General features: G+C 39.5%; 1 protein-coding gene across 1 annotated transcript; it reads right to left on the minus strand.

Moving 5' to 3' along the window:
- Nucleotides 1-211: 211 nt before the first annotated feature.
- LOC139160041 (mucolipin-3-like) lies at nucleotides 212-15,836 on the minus strand. The gene is made up of 12 exons (XM_070737569.1): nucleotides 15,615-15,836; nucleotides 9,130-9,281; nucleotides 6,898-6,984; nucleotides 6,724-6,820; nucleotides 5,559-5,658; nucleotides 4,692-4,804; nucleotides 4,452-4,601; nucleotides 3,826-3,927; nucleotides 3,582-3,704; nucleotides 3,004-3,210; nucleotides 1,007-1,137; nucleotides 212-362 (listed from the first exon to the last, which is right to left on the minus strand). The coding sequence occupies exons 1-12, from the start codon at nucleotides 15,834-15,836 to the stop codon at nucleotides 356-358; spliced, it is 1,491 nt and encodes a 496-aa protein (XP_070593670.1). The 3' UTR covers nucleotides 212-355.
- Nucleotides 15,837-18,652: the final 2,816 nt, after the last annotated feature.

An 18,652-nucleotide genomic window follows, 5' to 3' on the forward strand; every position in this document is an offset into this window, starting at 1 on the left:
AATAATCCAGACAGTGTAAGCTTTCCTGCTGCAGCAGGGGGTTGGACTAGATGACCTCCTAGATGTCTTCCAGCCCTAAATTGCTGTGTTGTTTCAAAGTGTCTTCTGAAACAATGTCTAGAACCACAGTTTGTGGTGCTTCCTTCCTCTTCTCTCTCTCTCTGTTTTCTCCCTTTCCCCCCTCCTCTTCCTTCCTTCCTTCCTTCCTCTATTTCTTTTTTCTCTTTTTCTCTTTTTTTGTCTCTCTTTCCCTTCATTCCTTTCTTTCCTCTTTGATGATTTCTTACTGAATCTGTGATGATTGTCCAGCTCCAGAATCTCCAACTACTTTCAGCAATTTTTGCCAATGTTTTTATTAAGACCTAAAAGAAGGGGAAAAGGTACAGAGATGTTATCCAGCTGCACAAAAATATAATAAAGAGAAAGAAATCAAAATGGTCCCATTTTATAAAATCAAACAAGATCTATTGATCTAAAGAAAATAATTTTAATAAAAATAAGTCACCCTGAATAAGAAGTGCAAGGTTAGAAACTGTACTGTTAAAAAAACCCAAAGAATTAGTGGGGATAATCACAATTGCTCACTATACAAAAGTATAACTAATACCAAAGTTATCTTATCCACCATTATTTTAAAGGTTCACTGGTATCTTTATTCCTCAACCCTCAGAAAGTTTAAAATAAATCAGTAATTGCTTTCACTTTTAACCATTTGCAATTCTGAAAAATGGGTATTTATCTATCTATCTATCTATCTATCTATCTATCTATCTATCTATCTATCTATCTATCTATCTATGACATTGGGGGATCATGGGAATCTAGAGCAGCTTTCAAACCAGTGTAGGGTCACTAGGCTTATGAGAAAGTGCCTACAGTTTCACTAGATTCAACACTGATGTTCTATTAACCTGCTTTCTGTTCTCACAGCAGCCAACTTAATTTAATATTGAAGAAACCAAGCTGTCAGATGATGCATCTGTCACCCAGGCCTTTAGTCACCAACCTTTTACAACAACAGAAAATATTGATAGGACTCTCCTCTTCTAATCTGTATCTTCCAGAGTTTGGCAGGTCTTTGCACTGGGCTATGAATGAATGAAGTTCTGTCTCTGGAAAGCCTTCACGCTGGTAATGCTAAAAAAAAAAAGTTGTTATGTAGTACAACTCCAGTGGATATTATATGGCTATGAAAAACACAATTTTTAAAGAGGGATAAGGAAAAATAGGAAAGGTCAGGTTTCTCCTGGTGAGTTAGAAGCTATTAAAAAGGAGAAAAGTGAGGTTCTTGCACCCTATTTCTCATCCACCTTCCCCCAAGTTTCCACAAGAGATTGGGAGATTAGGGTGGACTTGTAATCTGCATTTTATCGGTCTTTAAACTCTGGTAGAAATGACAGGGGAACACAACTTTGAGCCTCAGGATTCCAGGCAGACTCTAGTAGCCTTGGAGGAAATATTCAGATGTCTTCCAAATGATGCTGCCAAATTATACTTTTTCATATGAGAGAAAAGGAAAATTCTGAAATCAAAGAGCAAAGCCACCTTCTCCAACTCCTTGTGATTTACATGGATACATCCATTCAGTTTTATTGCCCAGGAATGGTAAGAAAGTGATGTGGTTTTGCCACCTTCCAGGATGGGTTTTCAACTTCCCACAGCACTAGATTTTTTTCAACTTCCAATATGAAAGCTAACCAGAGCCAAATCTGCTTTGTCAAATCGTACGTTAGCTACCTGAAGATGCGGACGGCTGCTAAGGCAGTAATAAAATAATAGAGAGGGAGCAAGGCCTTTGAAATATGGCACTGGAGAAGACTTCTGCGAGTCCCTTGGACTGCAAGGCGATTAAATCGGTCAGTCCTAGATATCAACCCTGACTGCCCTTTAAAAGGCCAGATGCTGCAGATAAAACTCAAATACTTTAGCCACCTAATGAGAAGGAAGGACTCACTGGAGAAGAACCTAATGCTGGGAGAGATTGAGGGCAAAGGAATAAGGGGATGGTAGAGAATGAGGTGGCTGGATGGAGTCACTGAAGCAGTCAGCGGGATATTTAATGGACTTCAGGGGATGGTAGAGGACAGGAAGGCCTGAAGGAATGTTGTCCATGGGGCCACAATGGATTAGACACAACTTTGCATCAAAAACAACAAAAATCATAGGAATTGTGTTGAATTAAATATCCTTGTAATTCAATATAAACATAACATTAACTTAAAATCTTGTCTTGTTCCTGGGGTCTTCTCATGTCAGTATTGCAAGAAGAGTGCTTGAGGGCTTTTCATATTTTTTTTGTCTTTAGGGCCTACAGAGGACATTAGGAAGTTGGAGCACCCAAACTATCTTCTGAAGAGATTCCCTCATATTATAGGCAATGGGAAGGGAAAAACAACTGTTATCATAGTACATGTCCTCTTGCCCAAGGGAAATTAAGCATAGTAGTTCAGATTAAAGTAGAGTTGGGAAATTAAGCAATAGGTTATAGCCTTAAACTTCAGTCTTGGTTGTTCTAAAGAACTTGCTCAGTTCTTTAGAACCAGATAAACCATGCTAACAAAAAAAATTAAATACAAAAAACTTATCACTCAGCTATGGAATAAATGGAACAGATGGCCTGTGATTTGGATGCATTATGCGCAGGCCAAGCCCACCCCAGTTCCGCAAAGGGGGGAAACATCGCAATACATTATATGACGGTAACATGACTCTGTGAGTTTGACATAGACTGAATAAATGATGACACTGCATCATGATGTCATCATGCAAATGGCCCTTTTTTGCTTACTTGCAGTAAATATGAACTTATCAGAGCTCTATGTCATTTGTATGATGATGTCATGATGTTATGCTGAATTCTTGCAAAGGTGTAGAATATCTCTGTTTGCACAAGAGAATAATGAAATGAACAAAATCATTTGATATTCAGAAAACTATTTCAGAACTTTTGGAAATTCACATTTCAAAAATTAAACGTAACATCCTATAGTGATGTTTATGTACCTTCACTGTTTCATACGTGTCTGTAATTAAGGCAATGAAGAGACTCAGAACCATGTAGATAAAGAGGCTAATGAAAGAGTAGAGGTAGATCCGGCTGAACAGCCACACCAGGTAGCTTTTCTGTTGCATTTTTGCAAAAGTAGCAAACATGTCATCTCCATTTATCAAAGAGAAAAGACATTCAGAAACCATATTCAAGGTATGGAACTAGAAGAGAACAAATATTCAGGAACAAACAGACAAAAGAAAAGAAAATTATTTCCATTTTTTGCTCAAGTTGTTTAAAAAATACTGGTCAAATACAGTAAACTGCAAATAAATGTTACATGTTTTACTCAATACCAGCCCTTGAAAATCTCTGGATATTACAATATTTTATTAATGTGCATCAATGCCTCAGATAATGCAGAATATATACCTATACGTGACAACTCCATATTCTGGTGATCATGTATAGTTACATAACTAAAGTGATAAACTGGCCCTTTCAGATATCTTGGCAGCGTGCTCATTTTGTTAACATTTGCCCAAGACCCTTCAGATACAAAACTAGATGACAAACATCCAACTCACAGTACCTTAGCATGATATGGGCCCAGCACAATCCAGCCACAGAAACAATAACCCAGATAGATCATAGCCGCACAGGAGCAAAATCGAATGACATTGGGCAATGCTGCACGGAGAGTCAAAATAAGCAGCTGAAAAACAAGGCCCAAGAAAAACCCAGAGATGCTCATTAGACTTTCCAAAGATATTCAGCATTGCCAGGTAATAACAGAAAAGAATACCAAGAGCATGAGTGTTCCAGAAGATCCTTACATTATATTTCTTAAAGAAGCTGAGGTAGCGGATCACTCCAAGCCACACAAGCATGGTGGAAGTTCCTAACAGGATACTGCAGACGTCATAGCTTGTCAGACTCTATATGAAGATTAAGATGATGTTCAATAAATTACACTAACGGAATTTCAGTTGGGGTGCCCATAAAAAAAGGACCTTTTATATTCATTTTAACTCTTGGGGATACCATATTTTCTTTTCTTTTGACACTGAGATGGGAGACATAAAGTTCTGCTAGATTAGGAGACCGTTCTGGGGAGGTGAGTAAACCTTATTCCATTAAAAAGAAATGGGCTAAAAATGTCAGGGCTGTTTCCTGGTGGACAAAGAGCACAAATGCATTGCACAGCAAATTAATAGACTTTTAATGATATGCACAGATACTGCTCATTTCTAATTTCTAATGATATTACCATGGATAGGTAAAATATACAGCTAGAAAAATGCCTTCTCTGGAGCAGCAGTTTTCTCAATGTGACCATTTCCCCCAGTTGAAGACTCAAGTGAACTATAAAAATAACAAAATTCAGGTTGGTCAATAAGATTTCAATTGGGACTTCCAAAACTGGAACACAGGTCATCTAATCAGCATTCAAGTCACTTACCTTAGCTTGTATCTCCATCTTTAATGTAGAACCAACTATGGTAAGAAGGTCACTAACGATGATCATGATATACCATCCATTGACAAATTCCACTAGATCAGAGAAAGATACTTCTTTCTTATAGTGATGTTGGAAAAAAGTCACAAATTCCTAGGATACGTGAGAGGGCAAGAAAAGAGAAATTGCTATTGAAAAGCTGCAATTAAATTTATTAAGAGATACTGACAAACATAAGCTTACCCTTTGTAGATAAATTCCTTTAATTACAGATCGTGTGCAGAGAATCAGTGATGCAAGACATGTCATTATGACAAAACCATCAAAGATCATCATATAATGGGTATTCTTCTGTACTGGGAAAAAAAAAGATTGATTTACTTGTCTATGCATAATAGTTAACCTGATACTCTCATAGAACACATACTCATTTGTGTCTGAGGGAAAATTTTCTTTGTGAAATTGCCTTGAGAGAGTGCTAATAATGGAGAAGAGGCCTCCATCTTACTTCATTTTTCAATACAGGGAGAGGTGGATAATTAAAGGATTCAAAGCCATCAAAAAGAATGAATGCTTCACACTTTTGATAGTCTAAAGAGGACCCCTCCTCCCTCAAGTTATGTAGTTATTTGCATTTGGGGCAAATTTCCCATTGTGGGGAATTCCCTTCTAATATACTGTAAATCAGAAGTGAAATTCAGCAGGTTCTGACAGATTCTGGAGAACCAGTAGCGGAAATTTTGACTAATTAGGAGAACCGGCAAATACCATCGCTGGCTGGCCCCAGAGTGGGGTGGGAATGAAGATTTTGCAGTATCCTTCCTTGCCACGCCCACCAAACCTCACCCACCAAACTGGTAGGGAAAAATTTTGAATTTCGCCAGTAATGTAAATATTAACCATATAGAAAGAGACTTTTTTAAGGACTATAGGTGAAATGATGTAACACACATATTCAAATTGCGTGCTCAGTTGACAAACATACTTAAAAAAATATAGTTACTACAGAACATAGCAAATACTATATTTAACTTCATGCATCACTAGGCCTTCAATAAAACCTAATAAGCACTAAATAAGTAATAACAAAAGTATGTTTTTTAAGCTTACTTGATCCAGAAACATGCCAGTCTTTACATTCCTTGATGGCAATATCATTGTCTAGGCTTATTTTAATTCTTCCACTATGAGCTTTGTTATCAAAGAGTATCTGTAGATATTGTGGAGATAGAAAAGATGCTATTATTCTTATTTCTAAACACTCGTTAGTTCAGATAGAATCTGAATAGTTTATGCCTATTGCTTGGTAATAAAATCAAAATCTATATCTATCTACCTACCTACCTACCTACCTACTTTCCATCCATCCATCTATTTATCTATCTACTATTCTTCTCAAAAAAGCCATAAAGTCTTATAGTTAGCTTGAAGTATAACTTTGAAGCAGTGATGGCATATAAAAAGCATGTTTTGTAGAAAACAGAAAATGCTTGGAGTTAATTTAGTTCTGTCAGTGTACCATTCTCCCCCAAATCTAAGCAGTTTAAAAATAAGGTAGAGAAATAGAATAAAGGAAGACTATATCTGAATAATCCTCGAACAAAACTTAACAAGAGAACATGACCCAATGTCTTCATCTTTTTAATATTGTTTCAGAAATTTTGCTATTCTTATCACTATTTGGGTTTTATTGCACTTTTCCATCTGAGGAGTATTCAAGTTGATCGCCAGCCACAGTCAACCAAAAATAAATAGAAACAAATTTTAAAATGTACAATTACAATATAGTTACACACATAATAAAAGTATTAATATTATTGTTAATATTATTGTCAAAAAGCTAATACTATATAGAATTATGTTTTGAACTTAACTAAAAGAAGAGTAGGTGAGTTACCGCGAGAATTAATGTGAATTGTAGGACACACACACACACACACACAAAGAATAGCTGATTTACCAAATGGGTATTTGCAGCTGTGGGCAGGCAAATCTCTGGTAGCAATAAATCATTGGTGCCTGCCTCTTGATTAGCTTCAGCGTTATCATTTCACTTTATTTTCTACTTCTAAATTGCTAATGTATATACTGCAATAGTCCACTTTAAGAAGAAGCTGACACAATCTAGGCCCATTTCTCCCATCCCAAACCTGCCCTTCAGAAAATGACTAATTACAAGTCTTCATCAGTTCAATTTTTTTTACTTGCTTCCTAGTTTATCTGCACATAAACAACCAAGCTCAGAAAGTTCCAAGGACTCCACCTCTGTACTTACTGTTAGTGTGAAATCATAGCAGTCTGGGAGTTCGTGTTGTCGAACAGTCTGGAGATTAATGGCCTTCAGTTTGAACGTGAGTGTCAGAGTTACAAGTCTAGAACAGAGACCGGAGCTTTATTTCACCATTACCAAAAATGTTCAAGAATGCCAGCAACTTTTATTTCTCCTCACCTCTGGAAGTCCAAAGTAAAATTGAAAGGAGTCTTCCTCAGTGTCCCATTTTCCAGAGGTAGCATTGGCTCCACATAAAGACACTCTATGGGAAGACAGATGCTTTACGGCATATAGAAAATACTCAATATTTAATAAGACGAGGAAGACAGAAAATCAGTAATAAGGAATCTGGTCACTAGTAGTCTTATCTAAATAATACGAGATGTAAAATCTTTCTTCATACTTGCAAGAAAAAAGCAGCTATGTTTTTTCATTAATTTAATGCATATATTTACTGAACTTCTGCCTTATGGGAATTCTTATTTGATAAAGAATCCCTGAAAATATCTGCTTGTTAAAAATAAACCCAAAAAGGAAATTTTATACTTGATCCACAGATCAGTACCCTAATACCCTAATTTCTATGGTTACAGGCCCTTCTACTTATGACTGTAGAATGATGTTTCAATGCAGTTATGAATTACTTCCATCTGAATAAAATGAAGAAACAGTAATTCAGAAAGTTCTTGTACTGTAATTATTTGTATATGTTACACATTGGTTCATGTAATTGCATACATATATCAAGAAAAGACCCTCAATCTGTCAACAGTCCTTTAATATCTTTCATACCCAAGAGGTTTAAGCTAAGATATCCTTACAGAATTCAGCTTTTGGTATTGTTTGGAAATGTTGTGCACATATGTTTACTACATTAGTTCGCTAAGAGATTATTATTTATGTCACTATTTCCAAACTCCAAAAATAAGTCACAATGCTTCTGAATTCTCATAACAGACACTACCAATAATTCTATATGTTCAGTAATCAATGTTCATGTTGAACAGTTAAGACTGTCCACTCAAATTTATTCACAAAGTTTCAGAGGCCAGTAGTCAGCCAATATATTTCGGTATTTGCCTAAAGCACATAAACATGAATGGCTCAGGCAAGTAAACTAACTGGATTTGTAAGTGCATTGTAAGGTGACATTTTCTTCAATACTTCAGGGCAAAAGTAAGAGCGCAAAATAATCCACACAGCAAACATTTATGTCATCCAACAGGATACTAATGCTTTCTATCACATGTCTACAGTCTGAGGGCACTGCCTCACTTTTCCTAATAGTAAAGTTCACCATGAACCTGAATCACCAATTAGTGTTGGTGATGTTTGCAATGTTGAGTTGGCAAGACACTTTTGTGGATGAGGGACATCAATTGCTTCAATTTTGATTATACTACAGTATCTTGCAAGTAGATGCACCCTTAACTCTGTTCAATAATTACCATTATGAAGAACCTGCTTCAGATACAATAAAGTCAACACACTGGGCTATGAGTCAGCCATTTTTATCAGCAGGGTATCAGGCCACTTTGAAACTAAACCACGTACACCCTAAAGGTGCTTTTTCAAGAGGCACCTGGACTTTCTGGTTTTTCTTTCAAGATGTTCTGTTTCTCATCCATGAAGCTTCTTCAGCTCAGAGTTGAAGAAGCTTATTGGATGAGAAGCAAAACATCTTCAAAGAAAAACCAGAAAGTCCAGTTACTTCTTGAAAAAGCACCTTCAGGACAACCATAACCTGGATGACTGAGAATCTCCATAGATATAAACAATGTACGTCTATATGGAATATACTAGGTCTGACTGAAGCTGACATCATTTGAGTGAAATGGGGCAAGGAATTAAATGAAGCACCACTACTGCAGTTTTGATGACTTAAACAAGACTCTAATGTACAAGTAGTCCTCACTTACTAATCACAGTTACTAAGTGATATAGTCATAAAGTGAAACATCCCATGACAGTTCCAGTGCAGTCATTAACCAAATCACCTCAGGTTGTTAAGCAAAATGGCATATGACTTTTGTGACTTCCTGCCATTTTCCCCAATGATTCTGCTTGTTGGAAACAAGCTGAGAAGGTGACAATGGATGTTGCAATCGCTGCAAGTTCAGGGATTGGTCTTAAATATACCTTTTCACTGTTGTCGTAACTCTGAACTGTTACTGAATGAAGCAATTGCTAAGTGAGGACTATCTGCAGTAGTTGAATTTCTTCCTGTACAAATAAAACATCTGAAGTGTCTACCCATTATATTGTAATGATACTGGAAATTACTATGTGTTTGCTTTTAAACACTATGACTTTGCTCAAGTTGTCTCTCTTTCTGACCTCCGCCCACCCCACTCTCATTCTCCTTTCTCTCACACACACAGAAACAATCTATCTGATTTGAGTCGTTCAGTTTCAATTTCTGGGTCAATATCGAAAGTGTCATTTCCAGGGCTGATAATTCCTCTCTTGTAGAAGTACTGACATATTGCCATGGGCGTCTCTTTTGATCCTTTCTTTTCGTAGGCGTGATTTCCAACCGAATTAGCACGCAGCTGTAAGAACTAAGCGACAAGGTACAACCAGTTAATGGAGCTGCCTGGTAATTAAAACTGAACTAATTGGAGACGCAAGAGAATGTCTGCGATGGAACATCCTGCTTTTCAGATTTATTGATCTCATGAATAGAATTACAAAGACTAAGGTTCAAATAAAACTCGGTGAAATGGATTCAGTCATAGAAAACCTCATTTTTATGGGCCAATTGCCTGTGTTACCTTTATCTCATGAGGTTACTATGGAATTAAAAGGTCTGCATCTCTTGCCTCATTAGAGCCAATGCAAGCTCTATGGTATAGGAAACCAATGTGATTTTCCTTCCATTCATATCTGTTTACATATAATGACTTGGCTTTTTCAAGCTTAGTTTAGGTTCAGTGTACAATATTTTATAAAATACTAGCTGAAAACCCAGCGCTACACGGGTATTTATAGACCTCAAAGCATTTGTCTGACAGGGAGCCATTGAGAAGGGTCTTTTGCCCCCTACTCCCATGCCTATCACCCCTGCCCTCCCCTTCCCATGTGATCTTCTTTCCGCTCTTTCTACAATCTTGGCACTTTGCCCCAAATCCACCAGGGGGCGTCGTCTGCCTCTAACAGGGAGTCATTGAGAGGGGCCTTTCTTCCCCCTACCCCCATGCCCATCACCCCTGCCCTGTCCCTCCCCCCTCCAACGCACTCCTCTTTCCCACCCTTTCTACAATCATGGCACTTTGGGCCACCTTCTGTCAAGAGAAGGGAATATCAAGTGCTTTCCCATTGGCCCAGTGGAGGACAAATGTCATGGCTGGCTTTCTAGAGGAAGCTGTGACAGAAGTGAATCATAGACAATGTCCACTCTAGGACGCTGCACTCACTCTCATTAATGGCCCAGATGTTTCAGAGTTATGCTGGAACACACACACACACTAAGGGGTACTAGGGTGTCTTACTCCCACAGTATTTGTTTCCAGAGGGTAAATCATCTGTGTACCAAGTTTGTTTAAAATTGCTTGAGTCATTCCAGACTTATGCTGGAACATACAGCCGATAGATGGATGGATGGATGGATGGATGGATGGATGGATGGATGGATGGATGGATGGATAGATAGATAGATAGATAGATAGATAGATAGATAGATAGATAGATAGATAGATAGATAGATAGATAGATAGACTAATATTACCTGGTTTATTGCGAAAGAGATCTGGTCATAGACCTCTTTTTGCGTGTACACTGCATAGGTGTCATCCATGCTGTCCATATAGCCTTTCAGGAATAGATGCTTAAAGGATACCGTGTTTTCTTCTTTAAATGTAACCACCATTTGATTGCTTAAACCAAAAACTACAAGCTGAAAATATCAATAGAAAGGGAATTCTTCAGCTAAAATACTCAAAAAGTCCATTCTGACCACAAGTACATTAAATTTTTTAATTGATGGAGCATTCGTAGCTACCGTATCTTTCAGAGTATAAGACACACTGGAGTATAAGACGCACCTTAGTTTCGGGGGAGTAAAATAGAGGGGGGGAATCTACCTATCAGGTATTCATCTGGTTAGTGTTCTTAGTCAGTTCAGCTCGAACACATTATTTTATCCTCTGGTTAGGGCTGAAAAAGCCTTTTTCAGAGGGGGTAGGAATGAAAGCAAGCCTGCAAAGACTTAGGGCTGGAAAAAACCTTCTTCGGAGGGCATAGGAAGCAGAGAAGATTGTCAGCACCTTGCTAGGGCTGGGGGAAAAAACTTTGAAAAAGTAACATTCAAAGTATAAGTCACACCCAAATGTTCAGCCTCTTTTAGGGAGGAAAAGGGTGCCTCTTATCTGTATATTCCGAAAAATACAGTAGTTCTACCACCATTCCCTACTCATTCTCTTGGTAGTTTCATTTTACCCTGAGAGTGTGAAAGGTAAATAAATCAGGAATTGAACATATAGGAAAAAAGAGCTGGGTACCATCCCTCCGATTTACAACTTTTATTTTCATTCAGTGGTCAAAGACTCCTCCTATATTTATGTAACTATATTCTTGTTACACTTATAATTTAGCCCAGTTCAATATCATGACTATTTTATTCTTTTTGATCTTGGATCTGTTTTGCTGAATAAAAACATAATATAATATTAGTATAGTTCATATTGGACATTTTCATACTATATTCTGAACACACATATTTCCTTATAGTTGGTGATCAATGAGGATTTAATTAGTAGAAGGCTGAAGAGTGACATATATAATAATGAAATGAAACTGCAACTATAATCTTGATATTGTTCATTGTCTCTACTTGACTAATAGCCTATTCTGTTCATTACCCCAATCCAGCATCCATCAAATATTTGGACTAAAAGTTCTATAATTCCTAAACGAGATAGCTATGTTAGCTGGCACTTATTAAAGTTCTTTTGCAACACAGATGGAGAATGTTGAATACTCTGTATATTTTTGTTACCGGGGAGACAATGTAAATAGGTTGCGCCTGATTGGTTAAGGCGCTGACAGCTCGTTTTGAGCGGGAAAAAAATTGTATAAATAGAGCCGGCTTTTCCCTTGCCAGCTGAGACGCGTTCCAGCTGACAGTCACTTCCTAAGAGCTGAAAATAAACAGAACCGTCTCGTTTACTCGCTGTCTCGAGTCACTTCACCTGGCGACGACGGAAGAACGAGCCTTCGCTTGCCGCTATGGATTCCCTGCCTGTCGGGAGAGCCCCGGACTTCTTCAACCCGGAGAAGACTACATGGGACGCTTACCTAGCGAAGTTCAACGTCTTCCTTGAGGCTGCTGGCATGAGAGAAGCCGACAACGATCGGAAGAGAGCGATCTTTCTAAATTACTGCGGCTCGGAGATGTTCGATCTCGCCCAGACATTAACCGACCCGGCTCCGGCGAATTCGGTCTCCTGGGACTCGCTGAAGACAAAACTCGCAGCCCACTTCAAGCCGACGAAGCCGCTGATCGTCTACAGACACCAGTTCTCCAGAATGGGGCAGCTAGAGGCCGAAACAATCAACCAATACGCTACGCGCCTGAGAACCGTGCTGTCAAAATGCCGGTTTGAAAACCCGGAAGCTTGGATGGGACCTGAAGATCCTCGTCTCAAACAAGATCTCAACAAGCTCCTGGCTGCGGCCGAATTCTCGGCGGATGCTACTTTGCACGCGGCGAAGTTTGCCGCGAGGGGCATGGCCTCTACGATTTCTTCTCGACGCCTGCTTTGGCTTCGACATTGGCAGGCGGATGCCAAGTCGAAGTGGCGCTTGTCATCTGCCCCTTTCGAAGGCACGAAGTTGTTCGGGGAGGTGTTGGAGGCCGTCCTTGTGGAGGACAAGGACAAGAGGAAGGTCCTCACCAGATCCTCCAGGCGCCAAGATCGCAATAGCACCCCGTACCGACGCCGGCAGCCATTTCGATGGGACCCAGCTTCCGGAGTTACCCAGGCTTCCAGACCTTATTCACAAGGTCAATATGGTCAGTCCTATTCGTACCGAAGCGATAGGACCTGCTTCCAGGGCCGGGGCAGGGGATATCAACCGTTGAAATGGCCCTTTCGAGGCTCCAACCAGCGAGGTTTCCGTGGAGCAAAGTGACTCCACAGGGCAGGTCCCTTTGGGGGGAAAACTCCAAAGGTTTTGTACCGCCTGGACGGCCACAACCTCCGATGCTTGGATTTTGGACACAGTGACCCGAGGGCTCCGCCTCGAATTCTTATGTCTCCCACCTACCCATTTTGTGCCCTGTCCAGTGCCCATCGATACTGCCAAACGGGCATTGCTGGAGCAGGAGATCGCTCATCTTCTGGAAATCCACGCCATCGAGAAGGTGCCAGCCCAAATGGAGGGCATGGGGTTCTACTCCAGGGTCTTCATAGTACCCAAGACATCGGGAGGTTGCAGGCTAATTTTGAACCTGAAGCACCTAAACAGGTACGTGTTATACCGCAGGTTCAAAATGGCCTCCCTTCGCACCATACTCGCGTCAATCAGACCCCGAGATCTCATGTCATCCATCGACCTGAAGGAGGCGTATTTGCACGTCCCCATCCATCCGGGACACCGAAAATACCTCCGGTTTTATGTCCAGGGGCAGCACTACCAGTACCAGGCGATGCCCTTTGGCCTAACTTCCGCACCGCGTACCTTTACCAAGCTCCTGGAGTTCAAAAGTAAAAGGTTAGAACTATCCTATGTTAAGGGATGTCTATTATGGGGTGACCGGGTCGTGATTCCAGAAAGTTTAAAGTCTAAAGTTTTGACTATGCTGCATGTGGGTCATCCAGGCATCGTAAGGATGAAGGGGCTAGCAAGGGGGCATTTCTGGTGGCCAGGACTAGATGCCCACATTGAGAGGTGGGTGTCCAAGTGCGACCCTTGTCAGGAGTCAAGGCCAAGACCTCCAAAAACAACGCCTATGGACTGGGATCAGCCCCAGGGCCCCTGGTCTAGATTGCACATAGATTTCGCTGGCCCCATTGATTCAAAATATTTCCTAATTGTAGTAGATGCATATTCTAAGTGGGTCGAGATAATATTAATGCATAACATCACCACATGTTCCACTATAAAAGCTTTACGCCATCTGTTTGCCACGCATGGCTGCCCAGATGTGTTAGTTTCTGATAATGGGCCCCAACTGACAGCCAGACAGTTTGAACTCTTCCTAGATCAGTTAGGGGTAAGGCACGCCCTCATATCTCCTTTTTCGCCATGGGCGAACGGATTGGCAGAGAGATATGTTCGGGTTGCCAAAGAAGCATTGAAAAGGGCTGGCCCTGGGGAGGTGCAAGAACACCTAGATGAATTCCTATTGGCACAACATATAACTCCCAATGCAAAAACCAACAGGAGCCCTGCAGAAATTCTTATGGGCAGGAAACTCAGGTCAACCTTAGATAGATTACACCCTGTGTTTTGTACAAAGAATTATATGACTGAAAATGCTGAGAGACATATGTTTATAGGGCAATGTGTATTTGCAAGGAATTTTGATGGAGGCCTTAAGTGGCTTAAGGGCACAGTGTTGCAACAAAAAGCACCAAAAACATATTTAATTTCATTGAACGATGGCCGAGTATGGACTAGGCACATCGACCATTTAAGAAGGTGCCCAGAAACTGAGTCTAGTGATCAAACACCGATTGTACACACAGACAAACCGATGGGAAACGACGCAACTCCAACATTTATGGATTTAAATATGGACTCACCCCTTCGAAGCCGCTCAGCCAGCACATCGGAGCCATCTTCGTCAGCGGAGGTCGGTGATGTGCCAGCCAGCTCAACTCTGGGGGCCGGAGTTCAACCTGGGCCCTTGGAAGCCAGAGGAGGTACCGACGAACCGACCTCCTTCCATGCCGACGACGAAGGACTAACTGAATTGCGCAGGTCCACAAGGAACACCCAAAGACCACACCGATTGGCTGAATACATCACATGGCTTTCTGAGTAATCTGTATGTTTTTTTTCTAGGAAGGGAGGGGTGTTGAATACTCTGTATATTTTTGTTACCGGGGAGACTATGTAAATAGGTTGCGCCTGATTGGTTAAGGCGCTGACAGCTCGTTTTGAGCGGGAAAAAAATTGTATAAATAGAGCTGGCTTTTCCCTTGCCAGCTGAGACGCGTTCCAGCTGACAGTCACTTCCTAAGAGCTGAAAATAAACAGAACCGTCTCGTTTACTCGCTGTCTCGAGTCACTTCAGAGAACATATGATGAAGATACATATATTATTAAATTTGTCAATACTAAATACTTGACAAAAATATTTTCTTCCAAAATATTCAGTGTGTAAGAACACAGGTCATTTCAATACTTACAGATGGTCCTTGATTTACAATCACAATTATGACCAACATTTCTGTTGCTAAGCAAGGCAATTATTACATGAGTTGTACCTGATTTTATTTTTAAAAATGGGGGGGGGGCATGGTTTTTAAATGAATCACTGCAGTAATTGATTGAATTATGCGGTTGCTAAATAAATCCAGCTTTCCCTATTGACTTTGCTTGTTGGAAGCCAACTGGGAAGATTGCAAATGCAGGTCACATGTTTCTAGGATGCTGCAACCATCATTAGTACAGTACATGCTGGCTGTCAAGCGCCCAAATTCTAATTATATGACCAAGCCCTTGTAACTTTAGACAGTTGCTAAACAAATGGTTATAAGTCGAGGACTGCCTGTATTAAGGTCTGAAAGTTTCAAATACCAACCGTACAGATGGTTCTAAAAACACAAGTCACTAAAGCAGCAGTAAATCAGAGGTTGTCACTCAACTGGTTATAATTACTTGAATTTATATAGCAGTAGCTAAAAATGTGTAAGTAATAATTGTACTGCAGCTTTGTATCTCACCTGGATAGTGACCATAGCTATTTTCAGAATTTGTATGCCCAGCTTCCACGGTTTCCTTCCTCGGGCCCAGAATTTTTCACAGGGATTCATAAAGAAAAATTTAAGTTTTCTTCTTAACTGATCTTCCAGAAGCTGGCACATTGATGCATGATGTTTTACACTGTATAAATGTTCATCATCCTGAGTACTGCAGCTGCCTACAAGCACTTCAGGATTTTCCATTGCTGGAACAGAAAAAAACATTAGCAATATTGGAATGATTAACCAAAAATGCTATGCATGTATTTGTGAGCATATCTAAAACTCAAGGTGTGATTGTCTCCTTTAACAACAAGAGTTTCAACTCTAAACTACAAGTATTACAGCACCTTCCATGCCAACTTATAGCCCATTGATGTTATTTCATCAACTAATCACAGCAGTGAAAAAGATATTAACAGTGAAGAAAAATGAGTTCTCCCACAGTTCTCATGTTCCTATCATAGAAAGCACTATTTTTGGAACCAAACATAAGGAGGTTTTTCCCATAAACACATTATTTTGTTTATCAGTTTTCCTGTTAAGATTTTACAGGATATAGTTTCACGAGTTATTTCTCAAAAAAATCTTCGACATTTCTCCCATCCTCCCCCTCTCTTACGTGCACATTTATCCTTGGCTCTTGCTTGATTTCTGCACCATCATAAAATGGCTGAGAATCACGGCTTCTGAATGGTCTAGAAGTCCAATAATGAATAACTGGGTTCTTTAAGACATGTATATTATATGGAACTCCATTCTATGTCTTACCGTCATACAGATCACACTTTCAGAGAAAAGTCACAGAACAAACCAATTTTTAAATCCAATTCCTTGAGCTAAGAAACTTTAGCACATTGAGGGAGTTCCATAAACAACTTCCTGGGCTTTTTAGTATTAGGAACCCTAGAAATTACAATATATTCTGTTTGCTCTTAGAGTACAGATGTCATAGAATCTACTTAAACTTCCTTCTAATTCTATTGACCCCCTCACAGAAGGCATGTGAATTATTTAGTTCTGTATTTGCAACATTGGCCTTAATGTATTACAAATTGTTGTTAGAGGACAACAACAATGTTAAAAGCCGGTGTGGCTCCATTCCAAAATAAGTGTGCTCAGAGGCAGGTCTCTCATCTGAAAAATGGAGCTTTCTTCTATTCATGTCTGGGTAGAAAGACAATAGATAGGAAGTAGATCCACTGTGAGAATGAAGACAAGGTATTATCAACATCTTTAATACTGAAGATACCAGAAAACCAGGTTAACTAAATTCAAAGAATTTATTATTGAGAATTGTATGGTGCTCAAGAAATATAATTGCATTACTGGTATTGCTATGAAAAACACAAGAAGCAATATTTGGGGAACAGATTCCTACGCATACGAAGGACAAAGATGTTAATCTATAAAGCAGTAGCTCACTTCCCTTCTCTTTCCCTCCTCTTCCCTGGTCCAGGATCTATATTATATGTGGCAGATTCCTCAATTCATCTCTTTCTCTTTCAAAAAGCACCAACGCACAATTGATATATTAAGATAAATGGGAGGAAAATCATTGTTATCTCATTTGACACTGGCATTTAAACGGGAAGTAATTTTGTGCTCCTTCTAAAGCAGTACAAAAATATTTTCATATACTGTATTAAATTATTTTGTGGGACCTATCATATTTGTGCAAGGTGACTGTCTATTCCACAGGATTATTAATGTCATATCGATCCTGTAATACTGCCAACCCAACAGGGATGCTCATAATCTCATAAGATACAGCAAAACCCATGCAAATCCAAATTATTTATATAAATGTTGCAGTCAACTTATCAAATATAATGCTAAACATTTTCTTTATTGATTTCAATTGCCAAATCAGAGCCAGAGGAAGTAACTATATGCACAGAGTTAATTAGTGAATATACAGTCCATTTTTGGTATCATCATTTGAAAGTAATACGCCGCCTCCGAACTGATTTAACTGTTGCTCATAAAATCATACATCACAATGTACTACTCCCTGTTGGCGACTACTTCACCTTTAACAACAACAACAACGCAAGAGCATGCAATAGATACAAACTAAATGTAAATTGCTCCAAACTAGACTGCAGAAAATACAATTTCAGCAATAGAGTGGCCTGGAATTCACTCTGTTGTTTCTTCCCCCAATCCCAAAATCTTCAACCTTACATTATCTACAATAGACCTCTGCCCTTTTCTAAGAGGTCTGTAAGGGGTGTGCATAAGTGCACCTTTGTGCCTACCGTTCCTGTCCTAATGTCTCTTTATCTTTTCTATCTCTACTTTATACTTATATTATGTTAAACATACTACAATACAATACTATATTTGTATGATAAATAAAATAAAATAAAGAAATAAAGAAATAAAATAATCAGAATTCAGAAAAATTTTCAAAGAACGGGAAGGCAATAATATACCGGTAATCAAATCCTTGAGTTGAATTTTATTCCTGATGACAACATAGGTAGATTCATAAAGTGGGGTTTTGTGGGGGTGCGGGGGGTGGGGGGGGTGGAGGGCTACAATCAGTGTGAAGGGCTACCAAACCTTTTACTACCACACTGTGGGCATTGTTTATGCAGGACGCCCTGCATTTCCTTTCATCATCTTTCAGTGCAAATTGGATGCTCTGGGGTGGAGCTCCATTTTTGCTACCCCACTGCATCCCCCCCGCCCCGGTCTGTGCAGTAGCCCACACCCGGCTACAATATGGAAATGGTCTTGCCATTGCATTCTAGGATTTTTTTTCAGCTAGTCTACACATGAGATCCTTCACAGACCAAGTGTTTCTAAGTGCTAAATACAAGTACGCCCTACTCCACTGTTCAACTAGACAAGATTTGTTGAAATTTTGATTTAGTTGGTCATACTTTTCAATTCAATACAATTAGTATATTTTTCATGTATTTATTAGATTTGTGTTTAGGAAGTTCAGAGTAGGTTTATAAATTAAATTAGAGTGGTAGATTTAGCTGGCCATCTATGGTTTGTCAACACTA

The sequence above is a fragment of the Erythrolamprus reginae genome, chromosome 1, assembly GCF_031021105.1.
Source record: "Erythrolamprus reginae isolate rEryReg1 chromosome 1, rEryReg1.hap1, whole genome shotgun sequence".
Lineage (NCBI taxonomy): Eukaryota > Metazoa > Chordata > Lepidosauria > Squamata > Dipsadidae > Erythrolamprus > Erythrolamprus reginae.

Excerpts from the sequence above, each read along its gene's own strand:
- LOC139160041 (XM_070737569.1), bottom strand. The coding sequence starts at position 15,836 with ATGGAAAATCCTGAAGTGCTTGTAGGCAGCTGCAGTACTCAGGATGAT. Across the intron at positions 4,602-4,691 it reads AAGGAATTTATCTACAAAGG|GAATTTGTGACTTTTTTCCA; the intron begins GTAAGCTTATGT and ends CACGTATCCTAG. Across the intron at positions 3,928-4,451 it reads AGATGGAGATACAAGCTAAG|AGTCTGACAAGCTATGACGT; the intron begins GTAAGTGACTTG and ends ATCTTCATATAG.